General features: G+C 36.3%; 2 protein-coding genes across 2 annotated transcripts; both read right to left on the minus strand.

The window, feature by feature from the left end:
* Positions 1–556: 556 nt before the first annotated feature.
* On the minus strand, positions 557–5,334 carry LOC582538 (glucose-fructose oxidoreductase domain-containing protein 2). The gene is made up of 3 exons (XM_782484.4): positions 5,284–5,334; positions 3,252–3,359; positions 557–2,702 (listed from the first exon to the last, which is right to left on the minus strand). The coding sequence occupies exons 1-3, from the start codon at positions 5,284–5,286 to the stop codon at positions 1,641–1,643; spliced, it is 1,173 nt and encodes a 390-aa protein (XP_787577.2). The 5' UTR covers positions 5,287–5,334; the 3' UTR covers positions 557–1,640.
* Positions 5,335–6,435: 1,101 nt separating this feature from the next.
* LOC577772 (probable ATP-dependent RNA helicase DDX27) lies at positions 6,436–23,907 on the minus strand. Its single transcript, XM_030975729.1, has 18 exons — positions 23,755–23,907; positions 23,097–23,291; positions 21,784–21,997; positions 21,053–21,144; positions 20,112–20,217; positions 18,899–19,072; positions 15,769–15,919; positions 14,738–14,837; positions 14,054–14,195; positions 13,471–13,607; positions 12,869–12,967; positions 12,405–12,487; positions 11,660–11,754; positions 10,738–10,944; positions 9,988–10,067; positions 9,638–9,761; positions 8,086–8,197; positions 6,436–7,281 (listed from the first exon to the last, which is right to left on the minus strand). The coding sequence occupies exons 1-18, from the start codon at positions 23,839–23,841 to the stop codon at positions 7,185–7,187; spliced, it is 2,295 nt and encodes a 764-aa protein (XP_030831589.1). The 5' UTR covers positions 23,842–23,907; the 3' UTR covers positions 6,436–7,184.

Raw genomic sequence — 23,907 nt, forward strand, 5'->3', positions numbered from 1 at the left:
CCCCACAAAACTGTATTTGTGTGATAAAAAGTAGTTAATTTATTGTTTGTTTGACCTCTTTCCCAGACTAAGGAATAATCTACTTTCTTATGATATGATCTGTTATCTTGGAGCAGAGGTTTATTAGATGTGGAGATCCTTAAAGGTAAAGACCAGTAATGGTCATGCGATTGCATTGTGAAAGAAACGTTGTGGAATCGATCAGAAAAGGTTGATCATCTAGCATCTAGCATCTGCAAGGTTCTGGAATCATCAAAATGATAAGAAATTTGGCCCATTCTTCGTAAAGTTACAAGCACTATACACAGAAAGATGTATATGGGACTACCCTATCTCTCTCACCAGACCATGAGAGAAATAAGTTTACCAAATATATGAATTAGTAGGCGGTTTCCCGGCAAATTTTTTATCATCATGTATTAGTCAAAACATATTCTTTCACATGATTGGTAATGAGAGCTTCCATTTCATTTTTTGAAATTGGGGCGTTGCCAATACTGGTCTTTACCTTTAAAAAAGCATACATGCTTGCAAGTAAGCTTTAAGTCCTCTCTGAGGGACTTGGTAATGAGGATAAATGCCTTACCAAAAAGGCACTAGCGCATCAACATCGTTACGAGACCACTGCTCTTTCACTGAGCCATAGCGCCTAATGGAATTAAATAACATACCGGTAAGTCATTTATTGAACAATGATCTTGGTCATATAAATAAAAAGTAAAAGAGAGAACATTAAAATTTGAGACTGAGAAGGAAATTCACTTTAACTACATATAGTATATTCCCATAAAATTCAAAAATGTATTGGTAATTTATCTACCGGTATATATTACCCGCATTTCGAGATGATATAATTATTAACTAAGTACATTTTTGTTGAAGGTGACTACCGGTACAATACTACATGTATTACACATATTATTAAAAAAATGGACAAAACTTAAAAACTGGAATGATAATATTCCTGCAGGTTAAATCTTATGATAGTTAAAAATGTATATGCTAGTGTTATACTAAAAAAGAAAGGTTCCTTTAAAAACTCTCAATGACTCAATCCCCTGCATTATATAAAAGACATTTTAAACAACTTCTGGCATTGCACTTCAGCTATCTAAGAGTTATTACAAAAAAAAAATCTTACTGAGTGAATATGAGAAGATATTTCGAAATCTATCTCAGTGTATGTAAAAAAAGATTCTTAGCTTTTCATCCTCACCTCAATTTTCTATTAAAGTCCCTCTTGTGTGAAAATTAGTATCACTTGACACCCCCCCCCCCCATATGGGCGATACCGATTGAAGTATGTTGATCAGGAAATATGAAAGCAATCATTAAAAAATACAAAATAGATAAAGATACAAGGGACCCCTCCTCTCTTGCAGGGAAAAACATGTACAGTATTAAAAACTGGGAATATATATTCTCTTTGGCCCATTACAGCATCCGGTGCATATCATCAAGAAATGCTGCTAATGCTATACATGTATATTAGAATCCAATCATGCAACCATACTTTATATTTAGCACACTGTATGTACACCTAGGCTACATGCCGAGCAAGAATAAGCTGACAATTATAATAAATATATTTCAAAATTACATTCGCATTCAACTCTGGATACCTAGAAAAATGCTGATTTTCATGAAAGGAAGAAGCTCCTCCCATTTCTCTCCTCACTCAACGTCTCCACTGATTCCCAGTTCCCTGAAATGTCTGATTTCCTGATCGCGTCTAACACTGTCTGAACATAGAGGGCATCTTCAAAGGTCGCAGCAAACGCTACAGGTTCGCCATCCCAGTTAAGTCTCTCTTTCTTTCTCTCAAAGGATTCCTTTAGGGCATCTGTGAGTTTCAAGAGCCCCTTGTAGTAGGGGAGGGGCAGCTCTGGCGTTGGAGCCATGCTGTATTTCTGGCGTTCAGGCACATGTTGAATATCAGCCATGAGCAATGTCTCCCTTGTTTGGGATGATGTCTGCCCGTATAAGTCCGCATCCTTGATAAGCAATCGCCCCTCGGAACCTATCACCATAATCTCCTGCTTAAACTGTCCTGGAAAGTGTCCATTCAATGTTATGGTGGCGCAAGCCCCACGAAAGAGCTCCATCTGGAATGTACAGAAGTCATCGCTTGTGATGTGCCGGATTCCGTTGATCCGGTCATTCTGTTTGATGAACGTTTTCAGCATCCCGCGTACTTTCGATGCTTTCTGCCCGACGAGGAAGCTGACAATGTCAATTATATGTGACCCTAGGATATTCAACAAGCCACCACCCATGTTCTCATCACACATCCAGTTGAATTTGTCAGTCAGCAAGCTCCCACAGGAGAGCTTCACATCGCAGAGGAACACCTCACCAATCTCACCCTCCTGGATCATACGTTTTGTTCTCACGAAAGCAGGCAGGAACCTCAACCCATGCGTCATAATGGACACCAGCGAGGGGTAGTAACGAGCAGCTGTCACCATTTTCACCGCATCTGCTTGCTTCAATCCAGCAGGCCGCTCACACAGGACATGCTTCCCTATCCCGAGGGCCTTCGACGCGACCTCTCCATGGAGGTGAGGAGGGCAGGTCACCCAGACAAGGTCGACTTCCTGGTGTAGGAGAACTTCATCCACTTTGCTGGTGTGAAATGGGATACGGTACTGGCGGGCCAACTCCTTGGCCTCCTGATCTGTAGGACCCCACAGAGCAACAACCTTTCAAGACAAAGAGCACAGAAGATGTTAAACTTTCTCTTGGTAAGGAAGAGGTAAATAGGATATGGACTGCCTGGTGTAGGCATTCAGTAAAATCATGTTATTGTTCATCCAATTTACATCATTACTGTAAGTCCATAGATTATGAAATGAATCATAAAACTGACAAAAAGTACCGGTATTTTGAATAAAAAATAAAAAATAAAATCAAATCAAATTTACATGTATACAGTGGATGTAAAGCGCTTGAGGAAAAGAATGAAAAGATAATATATGGAACATAACTATACTTAATATACTGATGTAAAAAAAGAAGTGTCTTCCAGAAAATGAACCATATAGGTCCCATACTTATTAGAGTGGAATCATATTTCTTGTGGACTCAACATATGCTTTGAGTTGTGAGTATTCACATTGTCTGAAGGTTAAAAATAATGCAAAATTCAGTGTTTCCAGTTCTGAATTTCAACAAAAATCTGGACACGGAAGAAACCACCGAATACTTAAAAAAAAAAATGGATGTGTTACTTCACTTAGATCAATACCAACCTTAATTCCCACTGCCTGCAAGGTGCTGATAAGAATACTAGTCATGGCCCCTGTCCCGACTACCCCGACCCCTTCCAACATGGTGTGAAAGTCTTCTGCCAGCAAAACCTGTCCAGAGCAAGAACAAATCAACAAAGTTATTTTGATTACTTTTACAATATCTCCAATCCATACAGACATTGAAATTTTATTTCATCTGGAATAAACATGGAAAAAGAAAGAAAAAAAAACAGTTTGGAAGGAAATTTACGAGCATTGAAGCTATTAACATGAGATAATGGCATTTATAAAATGGCTCTAGTATTTTAAGCATCGTGATTGGTCAATACGCGTCACATGACATTGACAAATTTTTGATGCAAGCACGATTTTGCAGAAATGAGTGCAGAAAAAGCGCAGTAAAAAGTTATATTGCACGGTGCGTACGCGTGACCATGGAGATCCAGTGCGCGCGCGTACATGTAGTACGCGCTCCCTCGAGTGCATTGCAATTATTGTAGGCTACGCGTAGCTAATATTGTACGCTCCACCATGATCCCCAGCGCAACGTACGCGTAGCTTAGCTCTAGCTAGCTAGCTGCGCTAGAGCGAGGTACTATTAAAAAGCAAATTTTTATTTTACTTTTGCCTTGGATTTAGGCCTGTTTTGACTTTTGGATTTTATAATCAAGCCAGGAATTTCAGCTGTCTGATGTAGACTCGTCTCTAGACCCACTGTATGGATTTTATTTTTAACCAAGGCAATGAATCCCATTGACTTTTTGGTAAGCCTGCAAGGTTAGTCTCGAACCAACATAACTCTAGATCTAGATCGAACTCTCGTAAACTCTAACTTAAGATCTAAAGTTTTGTTTGTTGCTATTTGTGTCGCTATTTTATAAAACAAATAACGCACTTGACCCTGTTGTGCGAAACGTAAATGCAGTGTACGCTCGGTTTCTTCAGATGGTGCGCTCTGAAAACTCGCCGCAAGCGGCTCGTTCACAGAGCGGCACCAATCTAAAGAAACCTCGCGTGTACTGCATTCACCGCTATTGCACTCTGGGACGTGCGTTATTTGTATAGTATGGGATTACAAGTCGACTACACATTAAATTAAAAAAAGTTTGTCCAAGTAGGTTCAGATAATTAAGAAACACACTGTCTTTTTGAGCCAGGAGGGCGTTAACTGATAAAGATCTATTTCAACACAGATTTAACGGCCTTCTGGCTCGGAGTCTGCACAGATGAAATGATGTTTGAGAAAAAAAAGATAAAATTGAAAAACTCTACGGCAACTCGAAAGAAGATACATGTACATGTAGCTAATAAAGGAAATCTCCAATAGAAACAGCATCATTTTATAAGGGGGTATATATGAATGTAGATATCACCTCATATATTCTTCATGTTTTTTTGTTTTTTCTTTAATTCTCAAGTTTCTGTACATTTCTTGTTGGACAGATCTATTCTAGGCCTAGTCTATATCTCAAGAAAATCAATTGCTTTTTTGTTCAAAGTTGGCACAATGGTAGACCCTATTGAGGACTGGACAAATGGAACTTTTCAAGGTAATTTGCATAATGTGTTTTCATCACTTTTTAACAATGTCAAAATTCAAATTGTCAATGCCAATGGTGTTTGAATTTTTAAATATTTTTGTAATGCCATCGACTTTATCGGATCGTGCGGCGCATCCTGCCTGTATGTAGTAACACATGTACTAGGTCTACATAGGTTAATTTAATCTGCATATGTATGATCTAGATATGAGCTAATGACGATGTGTCTTTCGCCAGAGCTGAGCACTTCTACAAATTATTTGACGAACTCGAACATGGCTAAAAAAAAATGTCTAAACAAACACAAGATTGAGTGTATGGGACCTATTTAAAGTTTAAGTCCTGTCCAGCAGAATCCAAAGGTCCAGGAAATCAAGAGGAATACCGTCTTTTTTCAAGGTTGATACATAAGATTGACAACCTCCCATTTATCAGGCACACACACATTACTTAATAAAATCTTAATTTGAATTCAAATTCCATTAACAAACCATAAAAAAATCGGCTCCTGTCGATAGATGTTCCTCACGTAGAGCTTCCGGATCGCGCGTCGGTCGGGCTGGTTTCAAGACTAGGCTAGGCTTCGTACATGTATTTTGATCCTTTGATACAATATTTGTATGATAGGCTTATCTACAGTTATTTTTTAGTTCTGGGTGGGGGGGGGGGGGGGGGGGGGGGGGGGGGTTCATAAAGAGTCTCTCTCTGTGAAGAAGTCTTAGCGTAAATGTATTCTGAAAGTGAAATGAAAATTTAAGAAGAGAAAGAAAGAAAAAAATGTCAATGAGATGCCATGAGAGGATATATTATCACTGATTTCTAAAATTTATGTGATAATATATATTGATATTGAAATAATAATATAATAATATAAATACTACTTTCATCTTTCCTTCAATTTTTTCCCAAAAAATCTTCTTGCTCTTTCCCATGCGATGTCTTTTTTTGTTTTCATCCTTCTACTAAATTCCTATCTTTTCTTGTTATTCTTTCTTTTTATCCTTTCATCTCTCTCTCTCTCTCTCTTTTTTCCATGTTTCCTTTGTTTTTCTCCCTACCTTTCCTTATGATACTCTATACATTTCTCAAAATATCCTCCTGACCTCAACTACAGTCAACTGTATGCGAGCACATTTTAATTGAACATCATTGATTTTTTTTTTAAAGAAACACTTTTAAAATCTGATTAACTTCATTTAAACAATGAAAGCATTTATTCCTCTGAATTGAAAATCCAAATCAGTCATTAATATATATGCCAGAGGCCATCATGATCTTTCCTAATCTCTACTGCTCCATAAATCATTATATGTATGTTGTATTTCGATTTTTTTATTTTTTTATATACTCTTTTTAACACATTGAAATTGCGATATTTTAAATCACGTCTTTTCCCCCACCCTGGGTAGTAGCAAGTATAGTGAGTTAGGTTTACTATGAAATTTAAAAAAAAGGAATGGGTAAAATGCACTTTCAATAAAGGCAATATCTGGTTTATTTGTCATGTGGTCTGCTTTTATTATCTCTCTCTCTCTCTCTCTCTCTGTCTCTCACACAAACACACACAGCCACACACATTTTCAGCTAGACAACATGTAGTGCAATAAGTAATTAGAACAAAATATATACAATAAATACAATAATCATACTCCATTTCAAAGTTTTATTCTTTCATGAGGGGATATATCTTGAACATGACAAACGGAATAATTAAATTATCAAAAAAATGACTGGGAAGAAAACATGCCCTGTGAGATCAAAGCACAAATCAAGAGAAATTCTTGATGATATAAAAACACCCTTTGACAAGGATTATACTATAAATATCTAAACGGGAAGCATGATTTCAAAGATATGAAAATATCCGAGATCAATCACAAACATGTATGTAGTGGCTATCTTTTATTTCATGATTTAATAATCTCAAATTTCCTGATATAACAAGCAACAATTAGTGATTATTCCTTTAAAATGAAAACAGTGAAAAGTAGTTATGGTTTTATTAAATATCATTATGCTTGACATCTTTATCCCACAATGACATTATACAGACCTTTACAGATAGAATTACAGGACAATTAATATATTTTATCATACTCATTTTGGCTAATCTAATGATATCACTGAATTGGCTACAATAATAGATTATCGATCAATATGAAATGGCATTGCAAAATGGTAATAATAACTGTTTTTGTTGGACATTTTTAATCAAGACATTTTAGTAGTTGTGGGAACGTACTGGAACATAGCCAAAGTTTTCATTCCTGTTTTCAGTGTTATGTTTGAAAAAAGTGGAAACACAGGCCACAGGGCTCCTGTAAGAGTTCATGATCGGTTCAGGTAAGAGTTCATAATCTGTTTAGATCCATATGGTAGCTTTCTGCTGCTCTCATCTCCTCTTGCCTTTGGATTGTTGCTTTCCTTTACCCTTCCCCTTGGAGTGTTGTTGTCTCCCCCTCTCCTTCATCTTCTTTGCTTCATTCGCTCTGTAATGGGATAGATAAATGCGTAATTATAAAAAGGTACAGATTAATTCAAATAATACAAATATAAATAGACTGGCAGACCAATTTATTCAAATTGTATGCATACTTTTTACACAAAGGTTGTTCTTGACAACCTGAAAGCTTGCCCGAGACTTGTCCGACATGGCAACAAGTAATATATGCAGACTAGATTCCTGGTTTTGTAGTTCATCCATTTATAACAGGTTAATGGAATAACTATCACTAAGTCCCCAGAAAAAGAAATATCCATCAATTTGAATATGTAAAACGGTTAATTGAAGCGCAAATTAAATCATGAATATACTCAGATTTCGTACCCTGTACTTACTTGAACCTGTACCTTTGATGGCTGACCACACCGTTGAGTCTTTGACCCAATGATGCTTATTCATATTCTTAATAACTATTGACAAGCTTGTTTGCTCCAGCAATATTTGATGGGTGGCGGACCAGTACAGGTAAAAACTTGCTAGTATTACAATGCAGTGCATATAATCGACTAAAAGCAATAGTCTACTTCCCTTGGTAGCCCTGCCCCTCAAGGAAATAGACGACTGCAGTCGATTGGACCGACTCCATAGAGTCAGTTAGATCTTCTCAGGCCGTATATATTTGTCTGTTTGTCTGTACACTTATGATCTTTTGTACCATTGTCTATTTTGATTATGAAATAATTGCTTATATATTAGCATTATTATAATCGTTATCATGAATCTTGAATGACCTATGACTTTTGACCTTATGACACCTGTTCATACACAGTTATGCTACAGAGTGACTTACTTGCTCCTGAATTGTTTGACTGATGAGCGACTGGTACTGGTCAGTTCCTTCTCAAATGATGTCTGTGGTTGTGACTGTTGCCTCTTCTGTTTCTTGCTTGGTGGGCCCAAACCTGTTCATGAACAAACAAAAACAATAAAACTCAGTTCCATGACATTAATTGCAAGGAGAAGTGTTAAAGGGACTTAGAAACATTGCTCAGATGAGAGAAAAATGGGGCTAAGGTAGTGACTTTAATGCTAGATGTACAATTAAAGATACTCTGAAAGTTTGAGTGAAAACAGAACATCATTAATGATAAAAATTGGGAAAAACTGATCTGATCGATTCCTTAATTCTCCCAACTATATTATTACAATTTAATTACACTTTAGGTGAATGTAAATCGTCACAAAGCAATGAATTGTCTCTTTATACTGTTCCAGACATTTAAGTGTTGAAACATTTTTAAAAGCATGTCTTATGTCTTATTTTACAAGGAAAAACTGTTGGGAAAATTCAAAAACGGTCGGGAGAATTTACTGTCAATCACTGTTTGAGGGTGTTGCACAGTGACGCCTTCAAAGAAAACCATAAATATCTTTGTGGTTTGAGGATTTTCTCAGGATTTTGTGCCTGCTAGAGGGTAAGTACAGTAGAAGGCATATAATAAGTAACATTTCATACACAAATTACACAGTTTTTTCATCAACCTTCAACGATATTACTGAGTCACTCTAAAGATTTAAAGGTACTATGTCCCATTTGCAGGCCAAAAAAATGAAAAAGTTAAATTCCAACTGCATTTGAAAGATAATACTAATATAGAACTTCCCTAAAAAAGATGGGGCTCAAAAATGTCTTAAAGTGGGAAAATAACGACTATTAGTTGTCAAATCGACTTTAGGGCTATAGAGCCCAAAAGTAATAGTCTTGATTTTCAGACCATTGTACCGAATGGTCATACGTTTTATGCTGCGCAAAGATTCAATCAGTTTAATCTTGGCCATCACAAGAAGTGGGTTATTGATGTAGACAAATGCTCATGTACCCTTTACAACTCTTTTCATGTATGTTATTACCAAAGAAGAAAAAAAGCCAGTCAGTCACTCAATAGTGTCTGACAGTGAAGTCTAGCAAGTAAACGGGTTTCCTTGCATAATTTGAATATGAGGACACTGCTAACGTTTAAATTTCACAGATAGGACATACATGACATATTCATAATTCCTGCAAAGTTCTACAGAATTTGAGGTTGGCTGCAAAAGGGACATAGTACCTTTAAAATAGTATTCTATCAGAGAGATAATAGCACAGAAAAGGGCTGGTGAGCTCTGCAACATTTGTGGCAACCAAAGTCTCTTACAGAATGCTGGATTATTCTAAAATACACAAAGTGGGACTTCTCCATGAGTAAAAGATCTGTGGATATTTGGGGTAATTAGACCCATGTGCTAACTACGAAATGGTCCATTCAACCAGTCCATCTTTCATTGTTGAGTTACGAAATACCAAAATGTATCAAATTTACAAGAGGTGTGAATAATTTAATTGTTAACTATATATATTTTACCTGGCCTGTGTTGTGGTTCATCATTATCAAATGCAGTAATCTTCTTCTGTTTCCTGGATCTCTTAGCGACCCGAGCGGCGAACTGCTGGGCTTTCATCATCTCATAATCCACTCGGTCTTCAGCCTAAATAGAGAAAAATTGAGAAAGAGAAGCATTTATGAGGAGACATGACGGCTCAGTGGAGTGATATGCTCTCCAAACTTTGAAAAAAAAAGCTCCATCGATTAAAATAGAGCTGACTTAAAAATAAATACTTGTCAATGGGTTGTTGAATGCGATATGATGGCTTATGAGTAGTACTCACAAATAACATATTATCAAATTGTGGGAAGATCAATGTTATACTCACTGTTGTCTCCTTTTTCTTCTTGTTCTTCTTGTTCTTCATATCCATGACTGGCTTGGCACCAGCATCAAGTCTTAAGGATGCTGAACAAGAAAAATCAGGGGAGAATGAATGGAAAGTGTGAAGGAGAGAAGTGGGGAGTTAGGGGGAAAGAAAGAAAGAGAGGGAAAGAAAGAGAGAGAAAAAAAAATTAATATGAAATTGGGAGTACCAGGAATGTCAAGTCTAACAGGAATGTCAAGTCTAACAGGTATGAGCACTAACAAGAACACAATATTATTATTATTATTGTTAACTGAAAGCTAGAAAGGATCCACTCTAACACTTCTACAGAGTAAATGCCCTTCTCGCTCTCAGCAGAATCTCACCAAAAGTCTACTTTGTGAAGTAACAAGATTTAATTAATGTTTTGCAAATCTTGACCACTCACAATAGTTTCATACATTTATAAGTTCTTGCTTTTACACTAAACAATGTTTATCAGCCAAAACAGCACGTTCAAAAAGGCAACAAGTTTTTTGCGCTTTTCAAAGTCATACATTGAATTTAATGGACCTGTTTTCCTTTTTTTTTTACGCATGTAGAGTTCCTCTTGGATACTAAAAACTTTGCAGAGGCTTGCCTGATAATACATCTGAAAAGCGCTTAGAGACATCATTGATGTATTGGCACTACATAAACCCAAGAAAATACACTAGTTAACACATCTATTTGGTTGTATGTCATCATATCATAATTCAAATCCCTATTCACCCTGCTCTTGCATCCTCTCTTTGTGCGACTGGAACCATGATCTCTTGGGTCTGCTCATGATCTCTGAATGGTGGTTGAGCATCATCGTAGCCTTCTGGAGCTGAAGCTCGGTGGTCCTCATCTCCTTCTCCTCCCTCTCCAGCCTCAGCACCTCCTCGATGTCCTCTTCCAGGGATGCGATCTTGTCCCGGTATTTGGCCACCACGCCTAGGGAGAGATGATAATGGTGAAAAATGATTCAAACTTCTGTTCTCTATTCTTCAAGTCGAGAAATGAAATATTTTTATGGTAATGAGCAGACGCTAAAAGACGGAATAAAACAAGGATGGAGAAATATTCAATTCTATTGTCTGACATTGGCGCCAATAAGGCAACAAGTCAATGTCCTCCAGAGATATGATCTTGTCTCAGTAATTGGTGGTCATGCCTTAATAGAAAATGAAAGAAGACAATTTGTTGGAAAATAACAACAAAATTCAATTTTTCACTATTCTTTTATTCTCCTTTAAAAAAATGTTTTATATCTGTTGATTGGAACACATAACTGTGCTTAGCTAGTGAATTCTTTATTTTACCTACTGTCATTAGTACAGTATTAATATTTCGTAAATAGAATTTTTTATATGTTTGTTTTGTATCACTTGACGAATAAATGTTAAATTAAACAGTAGATGTGTGGTAAAGTTTCACGCATTAGGCTATACTGCCAAACCTCTGGGTGTTTCTCCATGCAGTATTACTGTGAATATATATTCATGATTGTAACTGCCTCTTTAAAGTCCACTTCTATTGTTTGTTTTATCTCATGATTGTTGATCGTACCATGTGATGCGATGAACCAGGCAAAAATGAATAAATAAATAAATAAATAAATAAGAATAAAATGATACTTTTGTCTTTGAAACAGAATTGATGAACATACCTTGGGGTATTATCCTACTCTTGACAGGGTTCTTCGCTCTCTTCACAAGCTCCTTCAACATCCTCCTCTCCTTCTCACCGGCAAGACTTACTGACCTGCAACAAAGGATAGAACATCAGTCAGATATTATACAACAACAACAAGGGATAAAATACAGGGTTGTCATTCCAGGATGCATGAAAAGAAATGAATGTCTGAAGAGAATCTGAAGAGCTATAGATGACATGGTAGAAGCATTAGAATTGCTGATAAGATTCCACAGAAAAACATCTTGTTTAAAAAAAAAAATGGTTTGATTGTTACGCGTTAAAAACACAATTTCTTACTTCTACCAAATTTCATTCATTAATAATTTGTTTTCTTTAAAAAAAGGAATGAACCATCAAGATATCCAGAAAGGGAATGTTTTTATTGTTACACATTCAAAAAAATAATTTCTTTAAAAGAGATTTGAATTATTAAAAAAAAAAAATGAAATGGTGGCTCAATATGACCTATATTTGCAAAGGTTCCAGGAGAGGCTGATGGATAGCAGCCACTGCTTATTCATTAGAAGTTTTTAAAAACTTTTTAATTATATCACAAATAACTTACCTGCCACTATTCCTAGCCCTAGCTGTTACCCCTGCCGCCCAAAATAACCTTACTTTAAAAAGGTTTCAGAAGAGACTGATGGATAGTGGCTAATGCTAACTCATTAGAAGAAGTATCTTAAAACTTGTCAATGATCTCACAAATAACTTACCTGCCACTACGACCAGCCCTGGCTGTCCTTCCTACCCTGTGCACGTAATGCTTCTCAGAATTGGGCATGGTGAAATTAATGACCTGTAGAAATAAAAACAGACACAGAACATACATTTCACGGTCAAATCTGCTTCAGTGACTACCTGCATAGAAAGACCACCTGACTACAAAGATCACTCTTTTCATTTTCCCTTTACCAATGTCTCTCATTGAAATGCATAATAAAAATAACCAAAGGGATTTTCAACTGTGGAGTAAGATATAAAACAGTGTTTCAATCAAGATTAACAATGAATTAAGGAAACAAATTAATGAGAGAAAAAAAAAGAGAATGTATCATAAACTCACATTTGTGACAAATAATTGTTAACATGGTTACTCAGTATTAGTTAAAATGTTTTTAACACCTTTCTGTTTTTGAACTTGTATCATGGTTGAGAAAAGTTGCGATAAAACCCTTACCGTTTTTACTCCTTCAATATCTAGACCACGAGCTGCCAGGTCAGTAGCCACCAAGATATCTATCAGATCTTCCTTGAACATCCTTAACATCTCCATTCTCTACAAAAACAAATAAAAAATACTGAGTTATAACAAGGAATAAAACATTTACACTATTTAACACTAAATGGAACCTGGATATATGTTTTAATTTTCAGGAGGCCTTACTGACAGGGATTGAATATAATACCAGTCCAAGCAATAATCCAGTTTACAATTTTGCCTTTTGCCTCTCATATTCAATGAGAAATTTGTATTTGCAAATGAAGAAGTTAACCATTTCAATGTGAGGATTTGAGCATGGGCACCAACAATATAAGTCTGGACCCTCAAAATGTTAAAAATCGTTCATAGGGCTCATATATATAGACTCTGGCCCCCTTTAAAAAAAATGTGAGGAGCCCTGCTTAAATCATCAATGACTTATGACATGATAACCCCCCCCCCCTTTTAAAAACAAAACAGTGGAAGTAAATATAGAATAGAATAAATAATATAACAAAACACGAAATAGAACGACATTATACCTATTTTGATGGTTGTAAAGCAAGTACTGATCTTACCTTGGTCTGTGACAAGTCTCCATGAAGCTCACCGACCTTGATCCCCAGAAGACCAAGGATGACATGCAGCCTATGAGCCTGCTTCTTCGTCTGTACAAACACCATACAGTGATCGTGAAAGTTTCGGCAACACAGCGCTACATGAAATAAAAATTGCAGTACAAGGTAATCACTTTGAAGAATGTTTTTACCTAGATGGTTGTTGCAATTATGTCTATACATCCTATCAGAGGGACCAGGGGTGTTTCACAAAGACTTAGATCAGCTTTAAGTCAAATAAATGAAAATTCTGTAGATTTGTGACCATGATTTGTATGTCCCTTGAGAGACCAATGCCAGTAAATGGTGAGAGCAAACAGTGGCATGAACGGCCTGCCATAGTTAAGTCCAACTTAAAGTTGATCTTAGTCTTCGTGAAACACCCTCCAGGTAATGCAGTGGAGAAACAATAGTCTGACTGGTTGTACATGAAATCCTAAACTAACTCTTTTGATGATGCTGTTGAAGACGAGTACAACGTATGACTCAATGAAAATAAAATCCATGGCATAACATTGCAAATGCAGAAAAACACCACATTTACCTGATACTATTGCTTCTCTGTCGCCCTCTCTGTTGTCTCTGATGCGGATGAATTCTTGCTGCAGGTTGTACGCCACATCTGTGTTCTCATTGACAAATATTCTGACAGGATTCTTCAAAGACACCAACGCAAGATCTTTTACCTGAATGGAGAACAAATGAAAAAAATCTTTTATCATCACTCTCAACCTTGCAATAATAAGAAAGTAATATCACAATAGTCCCCTGCAAAGTTCTCACTTTAAGGAAGAATACGTTAAATTTTGCTGGGATGATGTCTGCCTACATAATTTCATGATTCTGTTGCGAAAATATTAGCTGTGATATAGAATGTCACTTTGTAAATACATCCTTTTCTTTAGATCTAGTTTTGGGCAGACTCTGCACAACACCCCTAGTACATGTACTTACTTCACCAGATATTTTCTCCTGTTCGAAATAATAAATGTGTTGACTACTCAATTTTGCTACTTCCTACAGTATATGCTTTACAATACAAGAGAGCATCTGGTTCCTGAACGCAATGTGGTTAAAAGTTCTTAAAGGCAATACAAAAATCTTCTGTAGATGAAAAATGGTAACTTTAAAAAAAGAACAAACATTTTAGGCCAATTTTACTCAATCTACTACAAATGACAAACGGTATCTTTTACAAGAAGAGAACAAACGTTTGATATGCATTTACCTGGTCCGTCATGGTAGCCGAGAAGAGCATAGTCTGTCTGGCTACTGAGCACATCTTAATAATCTCTTTCATCTGCTCCTCAAAGAACTCATCCAACATCCTAGTTATAAAACAGAGACAATTTCAATCAATGCATCTAATATATGTCACTTCTAATCTCTCTTTTTTCTTCAACTTTCAGCTAACGTAAAAATCTGTTACAGTATAATTGTCATAAAATTGATAAGATATATATTTACAAGCAAAATGAATTCTACTTCAAGATAGTTTTCTAGAGGATAAACCAAAAAAAGGCTGATTGTAATTTTTTTTCTCAACCAACTTATACAACACCCTGTTATACCATACCCAGAGAGAACCTTCATCACAATCATCTTTCATGACAGTTCAGTTCACTTTATTCCACTTCACAAAAACACAAATTATAGTAAGTTTCAATAGGCATACTTCAATATGGTCTACCTATTAAATGTTCTTTTCTTCTCAATTGGATTGATGAAAGCAATGGCTCAAATTTGTGTATGAACACTTGCTCAAACACATTGCAAAATGAGATCATAAAACAAGTGAAAAGTCATGAGTTTCACCTTCTCTTTTGGGTAAATAAAAGGAAAAACACAAATGAAACACTTAAACACTTGTAACACCTTGCAAACTGAAATCATAAAACGAGTGAAAATTCATGATTTCACCTTCTCTTTCGATTAAATAAAAGAGAAAATACAAAAGAAACACTTGAACACTTGTTCTAACACATTTTAAAATGAGATCATAAAACAAGTTATGATTTTCACCTTCTCTTTTGATTAAAGCCCATCTGTACTAGTTTGGCAAGGAGGGATTAGACCACCCAGGGAGGTCACTGACAGGTGGCTATCTCATCAACTCAGCTCTCAATTAACATAAGAAAAAGAGGATCATGGGGGACAAATGGTCACCGATTAGGCATTGTTTTCTTTATAGAGGGAGCAAGAAACTACAAGTAGTACAGTGGGCCTTTAAAGAAAAAAGAAAAAGAACACATCTTGTACCTGTCTGCTTCATCTAGGATGAGAACCTCCACACTGCTCAGACTGAACGTTGGAGCGTTGTGCAGATGATCGATCAGACGACCAGGGGTTGCTATGACGATGTCTGGACCCTTCCGCAGGGCAGCCTCCTGAAGTTTGATATCCAGACCGCCTATCAGAGTGAAAACAAATATAAGGAGATTTAAGAAAACCAGTGCAATGGCTCCAGAAGAGTCCCCTGCTATTGTGGGCGTTAATCACTTGTACAACTCCATCTAGATTGAAATTCAAGCTTTAAATTTTATGTCGCTGCCATACCGGTATATGTAAGATATTCTGTATCATTTTGAAACTTATTATCTGTGAATTGTGCAAAATGATAAAGAGAAGAGACTATTTAAAAAATGGTTTGTCCCTTTCGCAGACTTAAAAGCCTGAAGTTCCATGAATCCATTGGTGCATTGAAGAGGCCCATTATTAGGGACCTCCCACCAAATGAAAAAAGAAAATGAAAACTGGCTTACAAGGAATAAATTATGGATGTTTAATTCCAGATATTTATTTTCTAGACTCAAGCAAATATTTGTAGGTAATTTCTAAACTTAATTTGAAGGTTAAATCAGTTGATTTCAGAATAGCTCCCTCTGTGGCAATATGAAAACAGTGTTAGATATTCATTTCTTACAAAGAAGTTTCAGAACCTGTCACACTAAAATTTCACACACGATATCTGAAGGATATGTTTTAAAGGTAAAGACCAGTTATGGTCATGCGATTGCATTGTGAAAGAAACGTTGTGGAATCGATCAGAAAAGGTTGATCATCTAGCATCTAGCATCTGCAAGGTTCTGGAATCATCAAAAGGATAAGAAATTTGGCCCATTCTTTGTAAAGTTACAAGCACTATACACAGAAAGATGTACATGGGACTACCATATATCTCTCACAGACCATGAGAGAAACAAATTTACCAAATATATGAATTAGTAGGCGGTTTCCCGGCAAATTTTTTATCATCATGTATTAGTCAAAACATATTCTTTCACATGATTGGTAATGAGAGTTTCCATTTCATTTTTTGAAATTGGGGCGTTTCCAATACTGGTCTTTACCTTTAAAGACTTCCTAAGTTTCATGAAGTTTGCACAAGTCTGCAAAAGGGACTTACTGCCATTAACATAACATTTGAGTTTACTGAAAAGAATTTTGTTTTTCTTCTTTTGAGTGTTAGGATATGCAATTCTTTTGGGCAACACAAAAATAAGATGATTTTTTAAGTAATAATGTTTTATTTTTATTTTGTTCTGTAATTTCATTTGGCTTCTCAAATGTATCTCCGCAAATCCAGAAAGAGGACTATACATGATTTTATTTACATGAATGCTTGATTGAAGAGGAGGTTCATCCCAATATTTAGTTGTTTTTAATAAAATCAGAAAACGGAGGAACAGGTCAGTGTAATTTAGAGCAAAATATGATTATAATTAAGAAAGTTATGAATTTTTGAAGGTGTGAACAATCAAACACAAATTGGTAACTCTGTGACGTATCTTGCCAGTTTCCCTCCCATTTGCTCTGTACTTTAACAAAACAAAAAACAAAAACAAAATCAGAAATGCCTATTTTTCCCTAAAGAAAATGTTCAATCATTCATGAAACCTAAACATAATTATTGCAAATATATTCAATTTATGCTTCATTGATTACAACTTCAAAATTTCAAACCCTTTTTATCTTTAATCAGATTTTGTTCAAGCTTTCACTAAACTGTTTCTCTCATTTTTCTGCTTTTATTAAAACTAACCAAATATCAGGGTGGACTTCCCCTTTAAAAAAATGGTCTGCCGGCAGTTCATAATCAGATGAACCTCTCAATCTGCACTCTACATGTTATTCTAGTCCCACACACATAAGACACACATGCCAGAGAGAAGAAGAGATATAATCATGTACGTATGGATTAGCCCTCCCAGGCATGCAATCAAGGGAGTGCAGGTGCAACCTTGCATCAATTTGCAATGATTGAAATAACTATGAATTCATAACAATCACATGGGATTACGGGTATCTTCCATCTACTCCCAACTAGCAAGAGCAACCAAATGAAAGAAAGAAATATCTGATCAGCTAACAGCTGAGGAGGATAATATTTGAGCAGGTGCAGATGGATAGACAATTATGTTTTCTTTTTGTTTTGCCTGTGGCTGCCATATTCTTCATCCATCTATTTTCTGCTATTCTACCATGCCGTTTAAGCAGACGGTTGAATTTCAGTAAAGGTTAAAAAAATAAATTGTGACCTTTCTGATTATGTTTTTCCAATGTGGAAGACAGTTGCTGTAGCAATGTTTCATACAAAATTGTTTCTTAAAGTACTCTTATAATTTAAATATGAGTAGAAATGTATAACCCAACATCAAACCAAAGTCTGGTTTCAATGATGATGAAGATTTATTACATCTGACAGCTAAGAAAGCAAGTTTATGCTTGTAGGTAAGCAACCAAGGGCACCAACGGCCTTACATCTTATCCAAGGGGCTTATTCATAAGGCTTAAAGGCACACTGCCATACTTGTAGCTACTTGCTCCCTCTATATAGAAAACTTCCCGAATCGGTGCCTGTTGGTCCCCCATGATCCTCTTTTTCTTATGTTAAATGAGAGCTGAGTTAATGAGATAGCCACCTGTCACAGTGACCTTGATGGCTCTCTGTGTGGTCTAATCCCTTCTGGCCCAATAGTGGTGACGGTCTTTAATGCCTTACCGAAGGGCACCATCGCACCAACTGAATCCTGGAACTCCCCAGTAACGAGATCACCGCTCTACTACTGAACAATCACGCCTTATTGTCTCACTCAGCAAAAAATTAAAGACGATGGACTAATTTGCAACGGGTTATTGGAAATGTCAAACAGAACCTCTAAAATCAAATATTAAAGCCTCTCTGCACTAGTTCGGCATGGAGGGATTAGATCCCCTGCAAAGTCACTGGCAGGTGGTTATCTCATCAAATCAGCTCTTAATTAACATAAGAAAAAGGGCATCATGGGGGATCGACAGGTACCGCTTAGGCATTGTTTGTTGTATAGAGGGCGCAAGTAGCTATAAGTAGTGCAGTGGGGCTTTGAAGAACTTATTAAGTTAAACGTACCAACAGCAAGACAGCACTCAATGTTTGTGAATTCACACAGCTGCCTGGAGACGTTGAATATCTGAACACCAAGTTCTCTGGTCGGGGTCACCACCAGAACCCTAGTGACTGGGGCTTGCTTGGGCTTGTACAACAAACGCTCAACCACTGGAAGCATGAAGGCAGCAGTTTTACCTACAGAGACAGAGAGGAAAAAATACAGCTTTGAAATTGGGAATAAAACTGGTAATATATCATAATTACAAGAAGAAAAAAGTACTCCCAGGTCATTTTTGGTTTGGTGTTTGCGTCATTACCTTTTGTTCTTCTGAACCTATTTTTTTCTCAACCTTCCAAGGCAATTAATAACAGGACTTGAATTTAGCACATGTCTAAAAGTACAATACTCTTTGAAATTGTTGTCTATCTAAAATTGCAATTTTGTTTTTGCATATATTGCATACAAAGGCCAGGTAGTAATTGTGTAATACTAGGAGCGCCAATTTTGACAGACATGAGGGCCACAGAAGAACCCAACATTAATACTGTTATTATTATTAGTATATAAAGTTAGTGCAGATTTTTTAGATATATAATTTTACTGCCATTTGTAGTGTATTTCCAGTTAATCTTTGATCTGGTCTGGGACTTCATAAAAGTGACATAAACTGCTCTGGGACAAAGGTAACATATTTCTAAACCGTGTAATTAATTGAGTTTCCACATAACAAATTGGTACTACAACAAGAATATTTCTATAGAGTAGGCTTGCGGATGCACCATGTGAGAGAGAGGGAGGATTGAGGAGTCCTAAAAAGGGCTCTCTGTAATCTTTCTTGGGGGTGTGTAGTCCTAAAAAGGAGAATATTTCTACTTTATCATTAAATTCAGGATTTAATTCTGGATTTGGAGCAAGTAACATACATCAGAATCAAGAAGTCCCAAGACAGGGTTACATACTAAACTGAACGTTGTCCCTGGTATCACCTCGAGGGTTAAGTGACACAAAGACGTAACTCCATATTTTGCCAAAATGAGTATTTGACATAAAAATGCTCAGGAAAATGTGGGCTTTCCAGGAAACACAAAGACTTAACTCCACCCCATTGAAGTCAATGGCTAGTGAAACATAGACTTAACTCCTTAAGGCCCAAGTGCTCAGTGACACATAAACCACTTTTTCTAAACATGGCCAAAATAGAGTTGCGTCACTGACCCCTCGACCTGTACCTACCTGTTCCAGTGGCTGCACACGCACATATATCTTTACCAAGAAGGGCTACAGGTATGGTGGCTGACTGAATGGGAGTTGGTTCGGTGAAATTGAGACCACTGATAGCCTACACAATGGAGAAACAAAATATGAAGGAATTTTTGTCCAGATATATATCGACATGAACTCACAAAGATACACAGATACAATAACTTATGAAATATGGAATATTTAAAAAACATTACAAAAATGAATGGGAAAACTTAACTCACATGAAACATTCGAAAATTAAATGAAGTCATATAAGGCCAAATAAACAAAAATAACAAGTTTCTCATCCAGACTTTTGCAAAAAAGGAAGGCAATGCATTACTATTTACTATTTTTCAATTTTGTTCTATTTTTTTCCAAGATTTAAACGAAATGTACATCACAGGCCTTTTTTTCTGAGTGGTAAATAGTTAAGTAAAAGGGGCAGGGCCAAAACAAGAGGCGGGTGGGGACGATAAACTCTTTAATTTTTTTATTTATTTGGCTTAAGTATTCATTTATTTCAAATAAAACATTCATTTAAAAATATTTAAATTATAATATGAGTGACTGGCGTCAGATAAGCTGTCAGCTTGAAATCTTTGGGTATATTCATAATCAATTTTCTCTAGGTACATCTTGGTCAACACTTATTCGAGTTAGGGTAGAATTTTTAATTTGCATCAATGGACAAACAATTATGACAACCTATGCTAAACCAATGGTAAGAATAGAAGCGAATCTCTACTCCTACCTTTTTTACCAATCATGACAAAATCAATGATTAGATTATGAACTAACACGCTATGGATTAAAGGTACAAAACATCTGATTGAAAGCTACAAGGGATTAGCTAATCTTAGTTAATGCCCTTCATGGCTTCCAAGAGATGACAAGGTTAAAGAAGTTACATTTTATCAAGTTCAACTTACTCTAAGGATAGGTCTTGAAAGGTTCATTTCAGTGAAAGCCATAGCCTTGCTGTCATCCCTCAGCTCCTCGAAGAACGGCTTTTCCTCCTCTCCTAGAAAAAGAAAAGTTTCCATGAGATTTCTACATTCTTGAGGTACAAATATCAAGTAATCCGTCATATGATTGCTAGATGCATGTGACTATGTGCTATCTTGCTTCTTCATATTTTGTGGAAGAAAAAAGTTACAAAATAGTTTGACCCTTAATAATTTTGGTCTGCTTGCATCTCATTAAACTGTACAGTAAAGATTCTTAATCCGAACTACAACAGGGAGCACAGGGGGTGGGGAGGGAGGGATATAGGAGTACAACATTGCAAACCTCCAGATGAGAGGGAGGGGGGGGGGAGCATATAGGCATATGGTTAAAAATCGCACCTCCCCCTAGAATATCACTACAATCCGACTTCAGCACAATATTCAATTCACCGCCTCAGTTCTTTGATGTTCTATGAATGATGAATGAGAGCAGCCAGAAATAACAGTCAAACCTGCTTTAGTGACCACCTGTCTACAAATGCCACATTTGTTGTTTCCCTTGAAAATGGTTTCTCATTGAATCATGTACTAAAGGAACCTGTCTACAAAGGCCACTTTTTGTGTTTCCCTTGGGCGGTTGCTGTAGACAGGTTTGACTGTAATAGAAAAAAAAATGAGAAAGAAAAATAAATAATACAGCTGTGTATCCTCACCTTTCTTCCTCTTCAGTCTCTTTTCACTGTTTGGCTTGAACTTTACCTTGTCCCATTTGGCAAAGTCATCAAAGCCTTGGACATCATCATCCTCCTCCTCCTCCTCCTCATCTTCATCATCCTCCTCTTCATCATCCCCTTCATTTTCATCTCCATCATCCAGTTTCTCATCCACCTGGTTCTCTTTGTTTTTGTCTTTTTCTTCAGCTTCCTTCTATTCCGTGCAAAGAAAATGAAAATAACATTGTCAAAGCTTTAACTTACCTGGAATGGGATTTGTCATTCATGTGTATCCTAAGCTACAAACAATTGGAAAGATTAAAGATTTTTTTTCTTTTTTGATTGTTTGTTTTAACCCAAAGTACCAAATTTTCGGATTGATATAAGTAAATAATATCTTGTGATACATGTTAATGTTTGAATTCAACTTTGATGTTTTTATGCAGCATCTTTTCAATATTATCATGTACAATTCAACAACACTGCTATGAATCATGTACTGTGTGAATATAACCCATGCATGAAATGAAAAGATAAGTAGACTACTAACCCCTCTATCTCCTCTTAAAACCAAGAATAATCCACATTACCATCATTTCTAAAGATGAAATACAGGTACATACCACAATCAAAGACTGTTAATGACAGACTAGCAACACCATATCATTTCTAACATTTTGCATTCTTATCTATTTTGGAAAGAGCTTGGACCTTAAAAAGAACATGCTTTGTCCATTAGCCTTTACTCACATACATGTATAGTCAAATTTAACTTTGTTACTATTATTTTTAAGCCAGTAGAATACTGTGCCCATTTCTTTGATGACTAGCGGTAATCATGGCTATACAGACTGGTCATTCTAAAAATATTTTTTCTCACACACAAACAAAATCTTTAAGGGAAATTCTACATTATGCTTTTTAAAACATTTTTCCATCATGATTGGGTAACCTTGTCTCAGATTCTGAAACAAAATCCTGGATTTAGCTCATGCTGCAATGATAATTATAAACCTTTAGGTCTGTCAGGAACCCCATGACTTTTACAAGCCGAACGCCTGTCTGATTATCAAGATATTTATGATTGGAAATCGAAATTTAAAAATTTGTTTTCCCCAACGGTTTTGATCACACTACAGTCTAATGGGAAAAATGAGTATGGTAAAAACCTTTCACTCCCATGATAATTTTGAAGCGTAATTTTTTTAGGGCTTCAATATTACACCATATCACAGACACAGATAACACGTAGTGCCATGCATCTCAGATTAAACATTTTAAACTGTATCTTTAAGCAGAGAGAATGAGATTACCTTTTTCCTCTCTTTTCTAATCCTTGCTATCTTGTATTCTAAAGATGTGGTCACCCTCTGTGAAGAAGCTTGAGAGGCGAGGCCTGCCGACCAGGGACCATCGTCGTCTGAGAGAGAATTGGTGAACTCAAAATCCTGAGAAAAGTCTTTCCCTTCCTTCTTCTTTTTATCAGTTACCTTCTTGGGTTGGGCAGCCTTGAAGTAGAAAATATTTTGAAGTTAATTTTGAAATATGAATCTATGTTACAATTTTTGTTCAATCATGTGAAAATCAGTGATATATATGCAAGGTAGAAAAATTGCATGGCAACTTGGCAACCTAGCAAGAATTTTGTGTGTTTTGACTTCGTCTTCGAGATATTTTACCTGTTTACTATGAAATAGTCTAGTTATCGTTAGATAAAGAGCTCATTCTGAGCATTTTCTTGCGCCATCAAACCTACTTGGTCCGAATACACTGAATTAAGTAATGTGAGAAGATCTAAGTTACAATTTACATCACCAGGAACATGAAATTGGAAACTGCGTAGTTTCGTTCACGAGCTTACAGTCAGAAGTCAATTAACATGAATACTGGTACATGGGACAACAGTGAATGATTTACAACATTGCAAGTCTAATCACATCGAGAAAAATAAAGGAAATAATGTCATTATACCTCTTCATCACTGCTGCTTTCTTCAGAGTCAATAGAAATATTGTCATCTTCTCCAATCGTACCAATTACACCAAATGGCAACTCCATTATTCGTCTATATTGTGCATGTGTCGGTACACGTAGGTAGCACGTAAATAAATTCGGAATATACGA

This window comes from Strongylocentrotus purpuratus, unplaced genomic scaffold (assembly GCF_000002235.5).
Source record: "Strongylocentrotus purpuratus isolate Spur 01 unplaced genomic scaffold, Spur_5.0 spur5_scaffold_8, whole genome shotgun sequence".
NCBI classification, from domain to species: Eukaryota; Metazoa; Echinodermata; class Echinoidea; order Camarodonta; family Strongylocentrotidae; genus Strongylocentrotus; species Strongylocentrotus purpuratus.

Bases quoted from the DNA above. Each gene is read 5' to 3' on its own strand.
- LOC582538 (XM_782484.4), bottom strand. The intron at 2,703-3,251 runs GTTGGTATTGAT...TTGTCTTGAAAG, and splicing joins TGCAGGCAGTGGGAATTAAG to GTTGTTGCTCTGTGGGGTCC.
- LOC577772 (XM_030975729.1), bottom strand. From the start codon at position 23,841: ATGGAGTTGCCATTTGGTGTAATTGGTACGATTGGAGAAGATGACAAT. The intron at 9,762-9,987 runs GTGAGTATAACA...TTCTCTATTTAG, and splicing joins AGAAGAAAAAGGAGACAACA to GCTGAAGACCGAGTGGATTA. The intron at 7,282-8,085 runs GTAAGTCACTCT...ATCCCATTACAG, and splicing joins GTCAAACAATTCAGGAGCAA to AGCGAATGAAGCAAAGAAGA.